At 47.8% G+C, this 20,961-nt stretch overlaps 1 protein-coding gene across 1 annotated transcript in view; it reads right to left on the reverse strand.

Moving 5' to 3' along the window:
- Nucleotides 1-14,411: 14,411 nt before the first annotated feature.
- The window catches only part of KAL1 (Kallmann syndrome 1 sequence), a 129,838-nt gene continuing 123,288 nt past the window's right edge, over nt 14,412-20,961 (reverse strand). The window contains exons 10-14 of the mRNA XM_006892353.1: nt 19,302-19,396; nt 17,216-17,387; nt 16,136-16,356; nt 14,805-14,943; nt 14,412-14,470 (exon numbers count right to left, since the gene is read on the reverse strand). Coding sequence (XP_006892415.1) covers nt 14,412-14,470; nt 14,805-14,943; nt 16,136-16,356; nt 17,216-17,387; nt 19,302-19,396 — 686 coding nt within the window. The remainder of the gene's footprint in view (nt 14,471-14,804; nt 14,944-16,135; nt 16,357-17,215; nt 17,388-19,301; nt 19,397-20,961) is intronic.

Here is a 20,961-nt window from a genome sequence, read left to right on the forward strand (position 1 = left end):
GTATCATTATTAAGGCACGCTATGAAGCAGGGTCTAGGTGCTCTGCTGCTAACAGAGAGGTCAGGAGTTCGAATCCACCAGCTCCTTTGTAGCAGGAGGATCTGGCTGTCCAGTTCTGTAAAGATGACAGCTTTGGACACCCTATGGGGCTGTTGAACTCTGTCCTACAAGCCAGTGTGAGTTGGAATTGACTCAGTGGCTGGGAGTTTGGGTTTGGGTTGGTGGCACAGTGATTAAGAGTTCAGCTACTAATTGAAAGGTTGGCTGTTTGAATTCACTAGCTGCTCCATGGAAGAAAGCTTGCTAATCTGTTTCCTACAGCCGTGGGAAGCCATTGGGGCAGTTGTGCCCTGTCGCACAGGGTCAGTGTGTGACTTAGAATTCACTCCATGACGGTAGATTTGGCTTTGGGGTTGGACTCCCACTCTGACAAGAGAAGCAATGGAGAAAGAGGGACCTGCACCATTATCACTGCTCTTATTCAGCATCCCTTTGGAGGGTCTTGCTATGGGAGGATGGACAGAATGGAGCCGTTGCTAGAACACTTTTCAAGAAGTTAAAAAAGATGTTTAGTGTGCAGATTCTAAGACCAGAAACTTAAAAGCAAAAACCAATAACAAAGCAGTAGAGTGGGTTCCTACCCTGGGACCCTCTTCAAGGTTTCTGAGGGAGGAGATGTTCCATTGCAGCTGCTTGGTTTGAACCACCAACCTTTTAGTTAACTGCCAAACATGCTACACTTTGCACCACCAAAGTGCCTTTAAAAAAAGCAAAGACATAATAATTAAAATTAATTAAGGATAAAAAAAACCCCAAACCAACAAACCACCTGAAACTCAGTGCCATGGAGTTGGAGCTGACCCATAGCTGACCCTCCAACAGGTTTTTAGAGGCTGTAAATCATGCAGGAGGCGATTGGTAGTCTTTCCCCTGTGGAGTCGCTGGTAGATTCAAACCACCTGCCTTTGGCTTGGCAGCACAATCCCTTACCACTAGGCTACCAGAATTAGTGACAGAATTTAGGAAGATAAAACAGTTCAAGCTGTCAAAAAGACACTTGTATTGTTATACTACAATATCTGCAAAAGGAAAACAAGCCCAGGAAACCAAATACCTCCATCAGGTCTCTGAGGGGCCCTTCAGTTTACAGCACCATGTGACACCCCGCACCACCGGGCTCCTCTGGCATTCTGGCAGGACTTTATTTTATTCAGAAGAGTAGTCAAACCAAAGATCCTTAAAAGTGTATCTAGTATCTACAACCAGGAGAAGATAAAATAGATGAATGGGACCTTCTAAGAGTCAAATCCCTATGCACATCCAAAACCTTCTCCAACAGGGTAAAAAGGGAAGCCACAGACTGAGAAAAAGTATTTGGTAATGGCATCTCAGATAAGGGACTTATATCTAGAATTTATAAAATACTTGAGCAGCACAACAGGATAAAGGTAAATAATCCGATAGAAAAATGGGCACAGGATATGAACAGACTCTTCACTGAAGAAGACATTCAGATGGCCAACAAGCACATGAAGAAATGTTCAAAATCCCCAGCTCTAAGAGAGATGCAAATCAAAACAAGTATGAGATATCATCTCACCCCAGTCAGAATAGCAAAATTTAACAGAACAGCAAGCAACAAATGCTGGCGAGGTTGTGGAGAGACTGGAACCCTTATTCACTGTTGGTGGAAGTATAAAATGCTCCAACCACTGTGGAAAATGGTGTGGCGCTTTCTCAAAAAGTTGCAAATAGAGATACCATTTGACCCAGCAATTCCACTACTGGGAATTGACCCTAAAGAAACCATAACCCCCATTTAAGCAGATATATGCACACCCATGTTATCGCGGCTTTGTTCACAATAGCAAGGAGTTGGAAACAACCCAAGTGCCCATCAACAAACGAATGGATAGCGAAGCTGTGGTATATTCACATAATGGAATACTACACTGCATTGAAAAGCAAGGAATTCATGCAATATTATTAAAAATGGGTGACCCTGGAGGACATTATGCTGAGTGAAATATCTCAGTCACAAAAGGAGAAATACTGCATGGTGCCACTGTTGTGAATGGGACTGACATCAGGGTTGGGGTTAGACAGAGAAAAACTGGATAAACTATGTATACTGCATTGAAACAGATGAGGGAGAAAATGATTTAAAAGCGATATATGGTAGGGTATTATGGTTTTCACAAGAGTCCAGAATTAAGGTTGCATAGTGGAGTGTACTGGCGCGGGGAGAGGGGGTTGCAGGGGGATTGTATACAATTGAAATAATTTTTCTTTTACTTTTCAAAGAGAGGAGTGAACTGGGGGGAGGGCTGGGCAGGGAGAGAAGTGCAACAAGGAATGATTGGAAATCCAAAATCTCTGTAAATGTTCATTAAAATGAATAAAAGAAAATGTTTTTAAAAAAACATGTATTTAGTATGTGAGTGCTTAAGGATGCCATGGGCAGAATAGTGAACGACCTAGAAGTGTTACAAGAGGATGGAAGGAGTATACAGAATCACTGTACTGAGAAGAATTGGCTGACACAGAAGAATTTCAAGAAATAACATAATCAAGAGGCAGTGGTGATGAAAGAGGACATGCAGGCTGCTCTGAAGGACTTGGCAAAAAATAAAGGCCCAGAAATTGATGGAATAACAATTGATGTATTTTAGCAAACAGATGCTGCCGTGGATGTGCTCACCAGATTGTGTCAGCTGATCCATATTTTTTCCCATTCCGAAAAAATCTGACCTGACAGAGTGTGGAAAGCAAAATCCTGCTGAAGATTATCCAGAAATGACTGTAACAGTACATGGACAGAACTTCCAGAAATAGAAGCTGGGTTTAGAAGACATCATGGCACTAGAGACATTATTGCCAATGTCAGATGGATCTTGGCAGAAAGCAAAGAGTACCAGAGGAAGGTCTATCTGTGTGTGTTTCTTTGACTGTGCAAAAGCATTTGACTGTGTGGATCACAACAAATTGTGGCTAACCTTGGAGAAAATTGGAATCCAACAACACTTGATTGTGCTTACGTGAAACCTATACCTGGACCAAGAAGCAGTCATCAGAACAGAGTGGGGAAACACTACATGCTTGAAAATCTGGAAAGGAAAGGAGCGCATCAGGGATGCATCCTGTCTGCATACCTTTTCAATCCATATGCAAAACAGCTCATTCAGGAAGCAGGGCTTTATGAGGAGGAGTGTGACATTAGGATTGAATGAAGACTCAACAACCTTTGTTATGCTGGTGACACAACCTTGCTTGCTGAAACTGAGGTGGACTGTAAGTGCTTGCTGAAAAAGGTCAAGGACTGTAATTTTCAATATGGATTGAAGCTCAACATCAACACCGCTGAGCCATTTGGCAGCATCATGACGGATGGAGAAGAGATTGAGGTTGTTAACAGTTATAGCTTACTTGGCTCTATAATCAACACTTTTGGCACCAGCAGTCAGGAAATCAAAAGACGGATTGCATTAGGTAAATCTGCTGTTATGGAGCCCTCCAGAGTACCAAGAAGCAATGATGTCGGTCTAGAGGGATTAAGGTGCACCTGATCCAGACCAGACCATGGTCTTTGCAATTGCTTGCAATGTGTCAGAGAGCTGGACAATGACTAAGGAAGATAGAAGAAGAATTGATGCTTGTGAGTTGTGGTGCTAGAGAGGAGTCTTGAACATACCATGAACCGCCATGGATTTTGAAGCTCTGTCTCACATACTTGGGGCATGTGGCCAGGAGGGACCAATCTTTGGAGAAGGATATGATGCTCGGGAGAGTTTAGGGACAGCACAGGAGAGGAAGACCTTGGATGTGACGGATTGATACAGTAACTAGGGCAATGGGGGGTATGTCTGTTGAAGTCCGTGAGACTGGTTCAGGATAAGATGGGCTTCAGAGCTACGGTACATAGGGTCCCTATGACTTGATGGCAGATAACAACAACAGATGTGTTATATAAGGCATATGTGTACACACACACGTATGTAAATACAGACATGGTAAGCTGTTGGCAACAACGTGCACGATCTTATATGTGGTATGTGCTCGCCCTTTCCGAGCAAGCGGCAATGGCAGCCAGGCACCATCTTGTTCTGGTCTCAGGGCCATGGAGGTGGGATTGTCACGTGATCCTTTAGTACTTTGAACTAATTTAATTGTGATTTTTAATAGCAGAAAACCACTCCTTCCAGAAATCACCCTTGGCCATGCATAACCGTGTTGGGTGTCCCAAGTGAGACACCTCATGAGGCCTCCATCAGACGGTTAGAGCAGCCCCCAGGATCCCCTAGGCTGCTTGCCCTGACGGAGCAGGCATTGCTGTGGAAAGTGATGATGAAAAGATTGTAGTTTAAATAGATGTGTTAGGAAGACTTTTAAAGTACAGTATTTTAACAGTTAGTGATTAAGCAGACAAGACTGCAAGAAATATTGCCAAACAAATACGCACTTTGACTGGCCTCCTCTGCTGTTGATTGAAATAGGAATTAAAGATGTGTTAGTGTATGTTGTCTATTTGGAGTCCCACAGATGGTTAGCAAGGTCAGCTACTCACTGAAAGGTTGGAAGTTCGAGTCTACCCAGGAACACTTAGCCCTGATGAAGGACTTCTGTGAGACTAGCCACTAAAAGGCCGAAGAGCAGAGCCTCCTCTGGTCGCAGGGTCACCCTGAGCTGGGACCAGCCTGCTGCATGTGCTGTGGCTTCGCTGTGTGTCTGTCAGGTGTGGCTGGCGGAGGCAGGCGGATTTGAATTTCCTTCTTTCCCACAGTAGTATCCCTAACTGCTGATTAAAATACCTTGGACTGTTGGTTGCCGTCTCAGCCCAGTGGACAGTGCATCAGTCTAATAAAACACCTGGTACTGTTCACACCTCCTTTGCAACCTTAAATAACATGGATTCTCTCTGACATCTCCCTCCCCACAAGATTTCATGACCTCTGTGTTATTCTTCAATGTGAACAGTTAACATAGGTCAAGAGACGGAAAAAAAAACAAGGATAAATTTGAAAACCTCCCCCAGTAGGGCAATATTTTTTAAGTGTGTGTGTGTAACCTAAGACGCAAATGGTTTCAGATAAACACTCTGCACTTTAAATCCCAGCTATAAATAACTCAAGTCTTAATTTTTAAATGACCACACTTATGTGTTTATACTTTAGATGCAGAAAATAAAAACTATTTCAGTTAACAATCCACGTGTTTGAACATAAGACGGCATTTATAATTCCGAGTCTTAGTATTTTTAAGAAATGGCAACACCCCTCCCCCCCCCATGTATTTGAAGTGTACACTGAGGAGGAGACAAGAGCTCTTCCTTTGATTAATGAACATCTCATGTTGCTATCTGGGGTGGAAACCATTCGCGCCTTCTAGCAGACGTGTTCTTAGAGTCCAAGAATGTTGCTCTGATATCAGCCAGTTTGAGCTAACATCGAGCATTCATTCATGTCAACTTGCTAAACAACATTAGGATACTTTATAAGCCTCTAAGTTCTTACAGTGTGACTAGAAAGAAAGAAAGATAGATCTGCCCTTAGACACAAAGTTAAAAAAATGATGCCTCCCTAAATTCTGGGTTTTAAAACCCGAAGTCCACTCAGAAAGGAAGACGTCTTGTTTCATCTTCCGTAAGTCCTATTTCATTCTTTCATTATGGCTGATCATGGATTTCAAATATCATTGAAATATCCTAATAGCATCAAGGACGAATTCTCATAGCGTAAGAAACTGCCATCTGAAACAGGAGAAGCTTTCCAAGAGCAGCTCATTGTGACAGGGCCAGTAGAGAGGTGGCTGCCACCTGTCCAATTCAGACTCATGGTGACATTGTGTGCTGTTGCAAGGGCCTGTGCCATCCTTGTAACTGCAGCCCTTTAATGCCCATCTATCTCAGCAACAAAGGGCATTCTTCACCCTCACTGCCCTCTGCCTCACCCGGAAGCATGTATGATCAAGAGCCAATGGTAATGAGGGAAGAAGTTGAAGCTACACTGAAGGCACTGGCCAGAAACTAAGGCTCCAGGAGTTGATGGGATACCAATTGACATGTTTCAACTCACAGATGCAGCCCTGGACGTGCTCACTACTCTCTGCCAAGAAATTTGGACGACAGCTGTATGGCCAACTGACTGGAAGAGATCTATATTGTTTCCATTCCCAAGAAAGGTGATAGATCAGAATGTGGAAATTATCTAACAATGTCATTAATGCAAGCAAAATACTGCTGAAGATTATCCCCAAACAGTGCTTAATATACAGAGTGCCTTCCAGGCCATGTCACACGACAGTCACGTGGGCATTTGTCCTAGCAGAGTTGGCTTGCACATCTTTGTGCTCACGGCCCCAGCTAATGCTGCTCGTCTGTCTTAATGCAGAGACCACAGAGCACACGTAAGTGTAGTTCTGGGTAGTTCTGGGGGAGGTGTCAGCAATGATGATGTTCTGAGATCAGTCAACTTCTTGAAAGAACGGAGCCCACAAATGCTGGCCTTTCACTTGGTGCATAATTCTCAGCTTTGTGCTATGCTGTATGTCCTTCTAGTTCTTGACTCTATCTATTATTGTTTCACAAGCCTGAAAAGAATAGCATTTGAAAGGAGCTAACTAGGATTTATGTAGACATGAGACAAAGCATTCCATATGTACCAGCAATCCTTTTGAAAGATGTTATAAGGCTTTTCTTGGTTTTATGATGAACAATTATAAGTGTTGGATTCTATAAGTGATAAAAGGCATTTATTTTAAAAAATAATCATTATTGTGGTTATTGTTAAACAAGTGAGCACAAAATTACTTCCTCACATGTGCAGATAATGCTTGATGATGTATGTTCATAAAGAAATACTTAAGTCGTTCAAAACATTTTTCTCTCTCCATCTCCATCTGATGCTTATCAAAACTCTAATAGTCTTTCAAATTTTGGTTTTTTTAAAAAAACCTACCAGCTGTGCATATATACATACATTGGTTTTGTGTAATATCGGGTCAAAATTGACTCCTAGTGGACCCTCCAGCGTGTTTTCAGCGGCTTTAACTTGCACAGGAGGAGATTGTCTGCCTTTTTTCTGTTGAGTAATTGATGGGTTTAAACTGCCTGCCTTTGGATTACCTGTACAGTCTGTTTCTCTGTTTGTGTGTGTGTGTGTGTGTGTGTGTGTGTGTGTGTGTGTGTGTGTCCGTAACTTTATGAACCTTCAGCTTTCATGTGCCCTAGCAAGAACTGGAGTTTCCCAGACTACTGTTTACTTCTCATGGGTGACACTGATGACACACCGAAGCAGCTACGGGAGTGCCCCAAGGAGATGATGATGTCTTTTCATGATACTTTCCAACCTCAGCCACTGGATGGAAGGCTGCCATGGGTCAGAGTCAGCTACATGGCAGTGGGCTTGAGCTTGGCTGCTTACCAAAAGGTTGGAGGTGGAAACTCACTCAGTAGTGCCTCTGAAAAAAGGCCTGGTTTTTTCCTTCCCCCCAGCACCCCCAAACGCTCAGCCATTGAATGCTATATAGAGTCACTTTGATGGCTTTTAACATCATCCCTCAGTGTGCCTCTGTCTTCCCACGTGACGACCCACTGGTATGTGGACGGGTGAGCCCTGCGTGTGTTCTGGGCGGACAAAGCTGCGGCAGTGCACTCAATTAACCTCTTCCTGCCAGCCTGGATCCCACCCTTGTCCCTGGGACTTAGGAGCCCCAGCCCACAGATCCTGGATGGACATGAAGAGATTTCTCTGAGGAGCGTGGCCCAGGCAACCCCAGACACGCTCGTGGGGCCATGAGGAATGCACGCACGCATGCACTCCTGGGTCCGTCCAGCTCTTGGGCATGTCTTTGGGGCTACAAATGCGTGTTGATTTAAGCTGATGCCATGCGCCCAGCAGGACTGGAGTGGGCTGCTTGGGGGGCTGCCCAAGATGCCAGCCGCTGGCACGACCCAGCATCTGCCCGCCATGCACTCACCTCCCACAGGTGCTGGGCTGTCAGCGGCTGTGAGCGGGCGATGTGTCGGCCCTGGGCTGCCTGGAGGAGCTGGCGCCAGCCCAGAGGCGGCCGCACGGCACCTGGAAGGGGCCCGCTCCGAGACACAGAGCTCCTTTTGTACCAGTGTCCGTGATCCCGAGGACAGCTGGGGCTTGAGGTCCCCCTCCGTGGACTTGGGATGGGCGACGCTGTTGGGAAGCTCAGTGAGAACGCCAGGGAAAGTTGGCCAGAGGATGCTGGCGAGAATGACAACTCGTTGGCACCTTCTTGCAAGCCTGCGACCAGAGGCACAGCCTGCTGCGTGGGATGAATGGGGCCTTGTAAGAGAATTTGAAGATAAAGACAGTATGGAAATGCCTGGCACCTCAGGCCCTGGAGACAGGATGTCTTTCATCAACTGTTCCCCCGAGGGGGTGGCCTTGGGAAGCACAGTTCTACTAAATACATTTATCGTTAGATCTTAATCCACAGCATGCAATTAATTTGGGGGGGAAAAGTTGTAATTATTCTCATCTAGTTAAACAATAATGCCGTGTACTCATCCACCCATCCCGTTCTAAGTTAGGGGACAGACAGACTTTATGGTGTCTGCATTCACCAGCTGGTGGGGTTCATTCAGAGGTGCGTGGCTGGTTGGCGCCCAGGGGCTAAGTGCTTCACTCTAGCAGAAAAGTCAGTGGTTGGAATCCCCCAGCTCTTCTGGGCCAGCTTCCGCTAAGTCCCTTCTCTTATTGGTCCCACGGGCGGGGTGGAACTGCTCACAGACCTCGACTGCCGCCGTGTTTAGGGGGACAGATCGCCAGCTTTTTTTTTTTTTTGCATGAAGCCACTGGTGGATTCAAACCACTGACATTTTGATTAGCAGCCCAGCACTTAAGCAGTGAGTCACAGGGATCTTTCATTAAGATTCCAGCCTTGGAAATCCTACTGGACAGTTGTGCTTTGTGAGTGGGAGTTGAGCAGTCCCTCTCCCTGGACCTGAAGGCATGGCGTCGCCAGATGAGAGGTCTTCCTTGGATGCCAAGGGCTTGGCCCAGCCCCCATCACCTGCGGCAGCAGGTCTGAAGCTGCGTGTAGAACAGGTTCCGACCTTAGCTCTTCCCGCCATCGTGCGAGGGTGGAACCGCTCAGGCCATTCTCGTCATGGTCAGGGAGTGGGCCTCCTGGCTGCCCCCCTGAGAGCTGTACAGGCGGCTGGGGAGACTTGACTGTACTGAAGGTGTGTGGCCTTGCGCTGAGCTTACGTCATGTCTGTCACGCTCCCTCACACTTGGCCTCATTCTGTCGTACGTAATCGACTGCCGTGCTGGAACCTCGCAGCCCGCCGAGGAACAGAGCGGTGGCGGTCAGAATCATGCAGCACCTCCCCTCTGTCCCACACTCTGGCTGGGAGTCAGGAGGAGTTTCAGGGGCTCGTTTACGGTTTTGACATTTGGCTGCCAAACAGAAGGCTGGCCGTTCAAACCTTCCAGTTGATTCACCTGACTCGCCTTCTGTCCATTATCTGTCTACAACGGGCTGTAAAGCATCAGCAGAGCAGGTGGTGTGTGATGTGATGTGATGTGATGTGAAGTGACATGACGTGACGATCGCCCGCTGGCTCTGTGCATATCCAGGGCTTCTCTGCTGGGTGCTGGGGGTGGGAGGGGGGTTTCACACCTGAAAATTGCAGATCTTTTCAGAAGAACTAAGCAGCTCTGGTGGCAGAATGCCTAACATGCTGGACTGCTAGGTAGAAGGTCAGTTGTTCGAAGCTACCAGCTACTCTAAGGAAGAAAGGTGGGCAGCCTCCCCAAAAGAAGTTCGGCCTTGGAAACCCCGTGGAGGGGCCTGGAGTTGGCTGTGATGAGATGGTGTGGGGTTCAGCTTTTCCAGGAGAACAAGGTAGAGCCTGGCTGTCGCTGAACAACAGTTCTCATCAGTCCCATAATCGATGGCCTGCTGGAAGGGGAGAAGACTGTCGCTGAACAACAGTTCTCATCAGTCCCATAATCGATGGCCTGCTGGAAGGGGAGAAGAATGGGGAACCACCTCAAATTCCTACCGAGGAAACAAAGAGAAGTACTGGCCTGAGAGCTCGTCCATCCCCGCCAGAGCTACCCCCTCAGGCCACCTTGTAACCAAGGGATGGAGTGGCTCCCAATGTAGTGACTCCCCTGCAGGTGCTTAGCAGTGAAGGGGAAGAGTTGTAGACACTTGCATTTTAAAAAGTCTTATGCAACTGGTAGAAGGGAAAGGACCCCAGGTGTTCCACTCGAACATCCTTTCATTCGGTTGAAGTGCTGTGGTGTTCCCATTTTCCAGCCCTCAATGTCCACGCGTCTGGCATGGGGTGGGGTGGGGGTTATGCTTAGTCAGCGTCCCTGGCGTGGGCAACCCTCAACTTCTCCAGTGAGAAAAACCAAATATGTTTCTTTTGAAAGTAAGCTGGTCACCAGTCAGGTTTAAGGATCTTTTATTATGGAACCAGTATGTACAAATTCTAACATGAAAATAATGGCTAACAGAATAGCAGACTATTTACAATACTTTGTTGGTGATATTGTTTAAAAAAAACTCTTTACAAGATTACTTTTGGCTAAATACCATAACAGACACACAAAAGCATTTCCTTTTATTACATACATAAATAAATATTGACTCTTAATGACCATTATAAGGAGCATGATTTCTACAGTTTGGGTCAGATGGTGGGTGTTCTGCCATGTGCACACTACAACAGAATTGAAGGAGGAGGTTACATCTAGAGTTCTGTTAACCACGCTGGCAGCTGGGGAACTGGCTAGAATATTCAGGGGAGGGAGGACAGCCGTCAGCAGCCATCTCTGCACATGGAGAGTGGCCATGCAAACCAGAGGGAAGCATCCCTTCATCGCTTACTTTTACAAAATGAAGTCTAAAGTACATGCAACAGCTATTTAACCTCTGTGTCCAGGTTATCACAGAAGTGTGAGTGACGGTCTTAGAGGTACTTGGAATCAATGGGCAAGGCTACACTTGAACAAACCAGGGGGCACAGTCTAAGAAACAGTATTACGGGGGGAAACAGCACTTGTACCACAAATGGCATTGGCTGATGCACGTGTGGGGCACAACGAGAATGGGCACTTGCATGCCACGGACCAAGTCACTTATGGCGGCCAGAGAAGTGACAGCGCAGGTCTTTGCACGTGTACATAGTTCTGTGTTCTGTAAAGAGATTTCTGTCCCATAAAGCTAATTATTTGGCAGTGGTTTAAACTATGGGTGATTTTGCCCCCTTTTGGTAGGCCATTTTGGTTGTCACAATTTGGGGGGGGAGTGCTACTGGCATCTAGTGGGTGGAGACTTTACACCCTACAAGGAGCAACTAGTGGAGGGAGGGTAGAGACCGGGCAGCTGCTGCTCCTGTCCAGTGCGCAGAGCGGCTATGCAGACAGCGTTAGCGCCAGGGGTCAGAAACTTGCTCCGTGTCGGCAGCCAAATGCTCGAGTTTAGGACCCTGGCTTTCAGCTCTGGACTTGACTTCATAAACATTTTGAAAATAATATTCCAGAAATCTTTCCCTGTCTCATATGTCATATTAAAGCCATTAAGGACATCAGTGGGCATGTATTCATTAGTAAGAACTGCTTATATGAGTTCCACTCTGAAAAAGGCAGTGGTGGTAAGTACTGTTGAGTCAGAACCAATCCATGGTGGACGCTCCAGCAAGTTTTCAAGAGGCAGTAAATTGCACAGGAAGAGACTGCCCACCCTTCTCCCATGGAGCTGCTCGTGGACTGGAACCACGTACCTTTGGGTTGGTAGCACAATTCCTTACCACTACGCCACCAGACCTCCTTTTGAAATAGGTGTTGTACAGATAAAGTCATGATTAAAGAGTTAGTGTGGCAAATAAAAATAATGCATAGAACTGCAGTGTGGATCTAGTTACCACCTTCATTTAATGACGTGATTGTTTTGTTGAGCTCTCTTTTTTCTTTTTTTTTTGTTGAGCTCTCTTAAACAGTAAACAGTTTTCTATCAATGCATGTGATTTCAATAAAATCTATCAGAGGATTAGAAACAAAAGTAAGATTTTTTTCAAAAGACCATCAGATTTTATTGCTTTATTGGGACATTGAAATAACTTTTTTCATTTTATGATTATTGGAGATGATTAAGAGTGTCTTCCTCCTATGACACTAATAAAACTTCAATTGTTGTTTATTAGAACAAAAATAGATACCCCAAAGAGTTTGTTTTCAATTTGTTAGGGAAGGGATAAGCCTTAGAATTTTTATCTGAACTAAAAGCATAGTTTGCTCAATGTCCACTGTCTAGATAAAGAAAAAGAATTCTATTTCATAAAATTAAGCATGTAAAAGCATAGTAATCTTTTGCATCTGTGTACTCTGGTCATTTTCACCATACAGTGGTACCAAAATCTGATGGCCTAAATACTGCAATTAGGCTCTGAGACATCAAGGTCCAGGAGGCAACACCTAGGCAGTAAGTAGCCAGTTCAACGTTTGATGGTTTTTTAAAACTAAAGTTTCAGAGGCTGAGAGTGGTGCTGGAGGAAATCAGTATGAAGTTAGGTTTTGAGGTGTTGGCTAAGTTTCCGAGAATTTTCCATCAAGGAGGGACTGGCCTCTCTGGACAAATCAGGAAGCATAGGATCCAGGAGTGCTCCAGAGATCACCATGGGCCAGTCCACCGGGACTAGCGTGCTGGCAGATGAAGCTGCAAACCTACATCTTCAACTAGTGGTGTTTTAACAGACAGGGGCCAGTCTTACAGATAGCTCTTAGCAGGTTGCTGCTTATGAATGAAAGCCCCTCCTCCAGGTCTGTGGTTCTTCTGCTATGAGTGGAGATCCACTGATGGCACCAGGGTTTTGTACATGTTGCTGTCACGCAGTTGTGAGCTATTGGTAACAATGGCCAGGAAGATACACACTCTGAGGAATGCCCAAAATGACAAGAGGCAAGTCCTCCAATCCAATCCTCCAGTCTACCATTAATGATTTCCCCAATGGCTTTGGATGGGTATGCAAACTAGGAAGCCTTGACATTTTCAAATAGCTTAATTTTGATACATTTCTCTTTTAACAGAGAATCAACATTAGTGGACAAAAAAAGTAGACTTCTTGGATACTGGCAAGTTGTGAGAACAATCTCCTTGGGGATTTGTATCGGGGTGCACACATGAACGTGTGTGTGCCTGTATGAATTAGAGTACCTGCCTGCAAGTAGGCAGATAATTTCACACTGTGTGTGTGTGCGCGTGCATTTTCTAAAGAAAGTTGGAATGAAGTGTTGCTGTTTGAGGTCTTCCCAGTAGATCCTGCAATACTACTACAGAATGAAACCGTGTTTTTAACCTCACCTAATGCCATAAAGGAGTCATTTGGAGCACGAGAGACTTTGCAAATAATAGGATATAACAGAACTGAAAGAGGAGAAGCTAATTAAATGCAAGTAACTCTCGTCTAGCGGTCAAAGCCCCTTTGACATCAGCGAGAATATCCCAACATACAAATGGCTTCCTGTGACTCATAGAGGGCATAGCTCATGAAAGACTGAAAACAGCTCACCAGCTGGAATTATACCCTTCAAGAACAGATTGTGTGAATTTTCAAATAGGTCAAGTCTCCAGGACAAAGTGACCCCACAGCTGTTTTCTGCTTTGAAAAAAGAAAAAATAGAAATAAGTAACCATATTAAGGCAGTCTCTCATATTATGGGGTGAAATATTGAGTAATATGAAATAAATAAAAGATTTTTTTTTCTTTTCCCCAAGGCAGAAATCTAGTCGGCATGGTAACAGGGCGTGGCCCACGCAGCAGCGTGTTTGCGCACCTCCCTTTTCACATGGGCCCTTTGTGACCCCAGCACCACGAGGGGCACAGGCTGCTCACAGGGGAAGTGATTTTAGGGAAACTAGTGTTTTTTTCAGGTGATAAATTGTCAGTTAAAAATCACAGGCCGGGAAACATCATCTTGGGAATGATTTTAATAATATGATCAGTGGGGCTCAGCAGATTCAGCAGCTCAGTCGATGTCCTCAAATTGTCCTCAAAAGCACAACGCAGTGTGTTGATTAAACCCATGCTCGATCCGCATGCCAACTGTGTATGTTCCGCTCATTCGTTTTGAGCATGGGCTCCCCGATTCAGTGGCACCCCAGTTCTGCAGGACCTCAGCAGAGCCTGGCGAGGCCGTGTGTGGAGGAAATTCCTAGGGGGCGAGGCTGAACACTCCCTAAGCCCGTTCTTCATTGGCTGCCTTCTTGCAGGGGTCAGCGTGCATCTTCCCGGTGGTGCGTGGGAGAGACAGGGATACTTTCTGTACTAACATGACAGAGGGGGGGGCGTTCCGGGGGTACCGACTGCTGCTCTAAACCCATGGGTCTCGTCTCCACAGCTCCACAAGCGAGCCTCGGTTCCATTCTCAGTATCTCTCCGGAGGTGTCTGGTAATGATGTGGGTGGTGGTGTTTGAGATGCGTTCCTGAGAAGTGAGGAAACAGGCGTCATTGTGGAGCTGCTTATGCACTGAGCCCACTGCCTCTGGGCCGGGGCGGCTCCTACCTGACCCCGGAGGCCGCCACTCACACGGGAAGCCTGTCCGCCTTTCCCACAGAGCAGCTGATGGATTTGGGGTAGCAGGGTAGCACCTGCTTGCTGTTGAGTGGACTCACAGCGACCCCACACATGGCCACATAGGATTACACTCTCAGGGTTTGCCCGGCCATGGCTATGACCTCCGGGCTGGTGAGCACCGCGTACCCAACTGCGCCATGCAGACTCCCCCCATCTTGCCACCCCAGCCGAGTCGCACTCACTGTGAACAGAGGATGGGAGCTCGGGGGTCCGGAAGGTGCGGATGCTGGCTGGCCCCTCGCCGGCTGCTGTCAGCACCTGCACCTCCAGCCGGTACAGCGTGGCCGGCCGCAGGTTGGGAACCGCCAGAACGTAGTGATCCTGACAAGACAGTGGAAATGAGGCGCTCGTCAGGGGTGCACGACACGTGAGGCCCTGGGGTGGAGGGCCGGGACCTCCTGCAGGTGGGCCTCCACCTGCAGCCGAGTGCCTCTCAAAACCCACACCCCCGAGGAGACCCTGCTTTCTTACTCCCCTCACCCTTTCCCAGGGTTTCGGGTTCTAGGTCACACACCCTGTGATGGGAATTCTTGGTGCTCTGATTCACGGGATCAGCCACCTGGTCCTGTGTGCGTTCCACTGGCCGCTTTCTAACCCTGGGCCCTTCTCTCCTGGCCCACAGGGGACTTCTTTCTTTCCCTGTCTTCCTCTGCTTTTGAATTTTGGAGCAGGACTTGGATAGCCTAAGGGCATTTACAGAGAGGGTGAAAGCTCACACGTGATTTTTTTTTTCCCCAAGCCAAGAAATTAAGTGGCTTGGGAGACAGGCCACTGTCAGGGCGCCAGCCAAATCCCACAGGGAAGAAAGGATGAGGAACAGGCTTTCTGAGAGCTTTGCTTCCCCCCTAATTTAACACTTCAGACAAGCCAACTGCATTTGGAGCGGGAGGGCACGGGGTTAACAAAGCTAGAGGACAGCTGGCTGGACACTTGGATGCAAGGTGTGCGCAACAGTCTGTTAGAATGGCTGGATGCCTCGGGGAGCCGAGTCAACAGGGCCCTTGCTGCCTGATCAGTTCTGCCTCCCAGCGATCCCCACGACAGAGCCCCATTGCTCCCCAGGCTGTTCTTGCCTCTCATCTTTCTGACTGCCAGGCCTTCCCTCCTTCACACTGCAGGAGGGCTCACCTCGCCCACTTTTCTCAGGCACCTCATTTTGCATCACTCATAGACCTGGGTGGGTCAGAGTGAGAGTCTGTGTTCTACTCACAGTAACAGTCCTGATGTGCATGGTACCCGCAAACACTCTGAGAACATGAAAAGGTAGAAAGCAGGCTCAACTCTATGGCACCCCAAAATTGTTGTCATGCAGCTGTGTGACTCATGGAACCCCCCATGTGTCTGAGTAGGGCTGTGTTCTATAGGGTTTTCAGTGGCTGACTTTTAGGAAGTAGATCGCCAGGCCTTTATTCCAAGGCACCTCTGGATTGCTCAAATGGCCCACCTTTTGGTTGGCAAAGGGCTCTGCGCGGCACACAGTGTAACAGCACGTGCGCAGGCGAGCACCACCTACCGAAGGCAGGATCTGGGACTGGGAGATGATGCTGTTGGGCAGGCTGTTGGGCCGGCTCTCGGTCGTGACCTCCGCCCACGTCACCTGGAACCCAGTCAGGGGCTGGTGCGGGCTGGCACGTGCTATCTTCCACGAGAAGTGGCCTGTGATGTTGACGTCCTGGACCACGAAGGACGCAGAGAGGTTCTCCGGCTTGGCGAGCACTTTGGCATTGACTCGGCCTGCAGGTGCACAGATGGGGTGACGGGGAGGGAGGGGCAACAGGCCCAGGCTGGGCTGCTTTCCATCCCTGGGGCGGGAGGGGACAGGGGATGGCTGGCTTCACTGAGGTCGGAGATAGAGGGCAGACCTCGCATTACTTCTCCCCTTACTCTGCGCATAAATACTATGTTTTCACACACTGAAGGCTGGCGGGGAGCAGGGCTGCCTGCGGTGACTGTCCAGCAGCTCATGCCCACGTCCTGCCTCGGTGCCCTATTCTGGTCATTTTCAAAGCATCCCCAACTTTGCCACCATGCTGCTGCACTTACTGGACCACAGGAGGAGGGCGATGTCACTTTTGTGTGCTTGGGAGACTAGGGGGCTCCCTTTGCTGTGCTGGGGGGTGGTGGCGTGGGATCTGAGTCTGACCACTTTGTATTATGTGCTTCGAACATTCCTGAATGACCTTTCAAGATTTTCTTTGGGGACAGGAGGAGGCGGGGAACATTCAGACCCTGGCCAGTGGGAACTGCACAGGCCTGGGGTCCTCCCTGGGGGGAAGCACGTAGCAGGGACAAATGAGGAGAGCAGAGAGCTGGGGGCTCATTGGTAGGACTGGGGAGCCTGTGAGGTAACTTAGGAGACAAAGTTGGGGATGAAAAAGAAATAATTTACAATGCAAACCTCCGAAACACAAGTGGCCTGTGCTAACATAGCGTCACTTCAGTGATGTCAGAATGAGAACCGTGTCACAGTCATACAGTCCGACGCCCAGGCTGGCAGGCTAACTCATCATCTCATGGCATGACAGCCGGATGGGTTGTAAGCAGGTCGCTAAGTAACGAACATGCTACCCGAGGGCGCCTCAGCCACACGAACCTGCCTCCCCAGGGCAGCTGGGGTGCCTGTGGCTTTTCCCCTTGAACGCAGAGCAGGGTGGGGTGGTGAAGAAAGCCGCCTCCACGCTGGCGGGGCCCACAGGCCGGACAGGCTGGAGTAGCACCTTGTATTTGCAGGAAAAGGCCAGATCCTGGAGGAGGATGTAGTTCTCCTGGGAGCAAGACAGTCTGGTTCAGTAGGGAGGCACAGATGGACCCAAGCCCAGCAAGCACACGTCCTCTTTCTTTCTCCCTCTGCTTTTCAAACAGTGTCCACTTCTAAAACGGCTCCTTCCTTATTTTACTCAAGGCCTCTGGCTTTGGAAAGGACTTAATGATAAAGAAAAAGGCCAACTTCAGTTGGAACTAGTCAAATGCAACTAGTGTTTCTGCAAACTCGGCAGCTAGTTTTTCTTAAAGGATGTGATCAGAAGGATTTTGGAAAACCACCTAACCCTAACCCTAACCCTCCCCGCACCCCAAACCCCAACGCCTCCCACTTCTACTGCCCTCAAGCCAATTCCCTTTACTGGGTCTCCAAGGTTATAAATGTTGATGGAAGGAGTTGGCCATCTTTCTCCCATGGAACAGCTGCTGCATTCGAACTCCTGACCTTTCAGTTGGCACTGCAATACATAACACGCTTCGCCCAGAGCGCCGTTTTTTCTTATCCTCCCTGCACTGTAATCCATCTTGCTGTCACCAACACTCTTGAATGCAATGTCCTCATAACTATTCTCTGTTGTTCACTACTTCTGCTCTATAACATGTGTGCAAGAGCCTCCCCATATGTGGAACAGTGGCCTCAATAATATCGACAGAGCTGTCACCTATGAATCCTACAGCTAAAGGGCAAAACACTGTGCATCATATAGGGATAAAATCCGCTTTCATTAATGGAATGAGGCAGCAGCGGCCAGGGACAGGGAGACTAGGAGATACTGGATGATGAGACTGGTAACGTAATACAGGACAGTAACGTGATTCCTCACCCACTGTGCCAGGACAGCATTTGGAAAAGAACTCAAAGGCTCTATGACATTACGATGAAATGCACATGTGTCCCACCTGCTGATCTGGAGTGTCATTGAGAAGTGTCTCAGCTCTGCATTTTAGGGTTCACCGTGTCTTCCCAAACAGTGAGCTTTCCATGGTTTTAATGGATACGATGCCAAGCGACTGTTAGGACCAATATGTGCTCACTGTAAGAGCGCCCCCACCTGTCAGGCTGTGACACTGCAGTGGCTGTGTGTTGACAGGATGCTGGAAACTGTGGCCTGTGATATTTCACAAACCAGGAGTCCTCCGTGATGAAGTTTCAGTGGAGCTTCCAGACTAAGACAGACTAGAAGAAAAGCCTGGAAAACCCAGCAGATAGGGTAGAAGGCTGTCTCACCCCTTGCCCTGGACACATCCATAATGAGGAGGGTCCACTGCTGGAAGCAGATGTCATGCTTGGTGGAGTGGAGGCCCTGGCTGAGGTGGATCAGCACAAGAGCTGTGATGATGGACTTGAATGTGACTGCGGAGGCGGTGAAGGGCAGGGCACCGTGTGGCTCCATAACACACAAGCCGGCCATGAACTAGTGAGGAGTCAATGGCGGCTCTCTGTCTAATCTATGTCAGATCTGTCACCTGTGTATTTTATTACCAGGGAGCTCTGGTGGCTTAGTGGTAAGGAATTATGCTGCCAACACATAGGAATAGGGTTCAAATCCACCAGGTGCTCCACAGGAAACAGGCAGGCAATCTCCTCTCATGGGGTTTACTGCCTCTGAAATCCCACTGTGTGTCAGTTATGGGTCAGTTCTGACTCAATGGGACACAACTACATGTATCATATCAGTCATGTGTTTCTTTATCGTCCATCTATATCTGTCTGTCTGTCTTAGCTAGCTTGCTATCTTATTTGTACCATATCTATCTGACATCTATATATCTCTTTTCTATCTATATCCATCATCTAACTCATGAGACTTAGTCCCCTCATTGCCATAGGCACTATTTGTATCTTCCACCAATCATTTACTGAGATAACATGAGACTATGAACTACTTAAGAGTCAAACAGCACCATCTTATACTTACGTGTGTGGTGCCAGATGACTTCTCAGAGTTGGCTGTTTCATTGTGGGAACATAGTTCTGGAAACCACTGCACGTGGTATCGGTTGATGGCAGAATCTACAGTATCAAAACACATGAACACAGAGAACAACCTAGATAAACAACATTGTGATCACTGGAGAAGAGATTGAAGCTGTCAAGGGTTTTGTTTGACTTGGATTCACATTCAACACCCATGGAAGCAGCAGTCAGGAAATTAAATGAAGCAACAGATTCATTCCACAAATCTGCTGCTCAGGACTCCTTAAAATGCTGAAGAGCAAGGATGTCACTTTAAACACAAGGTGCCCCGGCCCAATGCATGGTGTTTTCAATTGCTTCAAATGCATGTGAAAGTAGAGTGGTGAAGGAGGAGGACCAGAAAAGAACTGATGCCTTCAAGTTGTGGCGTTGGTGAGAAACACTGAATATACCATAACCTGCCTGAAGAAGTGCAGTCAGAGTGCTCTATAGAACCTCATCCCACATACTTGGGCCTGTTAACTGGAGCAGCCACTGTGTTGGAAAAGATTATCCTCCCACAATGTGAGTGGGGCTGACCCAACCTTCCTCTAACTTGGAAAAGGGACATTTAGCCCAATTCCCTGCCTAACTGATACTGCTGTGATGAAGCTTTCCCTCCCCCTTGCATGTGTGCATTGTCTTGTTCACCAGCTGGCCCCACTGAAACATGCGCAGTAGGGTAGGCGTTGGGAGAAAGGTCAGTAGTTCTAAGCCACCAGCCATTCTTTGGGAGAATGATGTGGCGGTTGCTTCCGTCAGACTTGGAGACCCTACAGGGCCTTTGTCCTCTGTGCCCAATAGGGCACAATAAATTGGAATCAACTTGATGACAGTGGATTTTGTTGTTTGTTGGCTTGCTCCAGTAGCCTTAGTGGCCTGGTGGGGGTTCAAGCCCACCAGCTGCCCCTAGGGAAGGCAGGGCAGTGTGTTTCCATAAAGAGGTGGAGCAGTTCTTTGTTTGGAAAGTAAAGTGGGGGGTAAGACTAAAAGGGAGGAACGGCACCTCCGTTTTGTGCAAGGGTTCTGCAGGGTCCCCCACCCTCCTGGCCACTTTTCCTGGCACTGAACATCTTTCTCATCCAAGGGGTTCTGTTTGATGGAGGCCCACTTGGCGGGGGCGGGGAGGGGCAGGCTTTGATGGCATGGGGCAGATCTTGTGGGAACTTGCTTCAAGCGCTTTGGAAGCAGAAAAGACGAATTTTAAATAGGAGAAAATCAACAGACATAAAGAGGGCACAGGCAGCCTTTGGTTAAAAGAGAGCACACTTCGGAGCAGTTTTAGCTTCTACACCGCTGGCGTCAAGGGGTTTCTTCAAAAGAATCCTCCAGTATGCACAGGAACAAGTCAGTGAGCACGCGAGCCATTCATTCATTCACTGGACAGCCCGCTAGGAAGAGCAGGGAAGCAGGCTCACCAGGGAGGCGCCTCCACTAATCTTCCTGTGTCCTCACAGCAGTTGGCAATGAGCGTGATCTGTAACTGTGGCTGGCTGGGTGTTCGAGGCCAGTGCTATCCAAAGGGACAAATAGGGCAGTAACCACGTGCCATGTTGTTGTTGTTGTTATGTGCCATCGAGTCGCCTTACGACTCACATGTAAGCACTCAAAATGTCGAGACT

This window comes from Elephantulus edwardii, unplaced genomic scaffold, assembly GCF_000299155.1.
Source record: "Elephantulus edwardii isolate Elephantulus edwardi_28Jun2011 unplaced genomic scaffold, EleEdw1.0 scaffold00115, whole genome shotgun sequence".
NCBI classification, from domain to species: domain Eukaryota; kingdom Metazoa; phylum Chordata; class Mammalia; order Macroscelidea; family Macroscelididae; genus Elephantulus; species Elephantulus edwardii.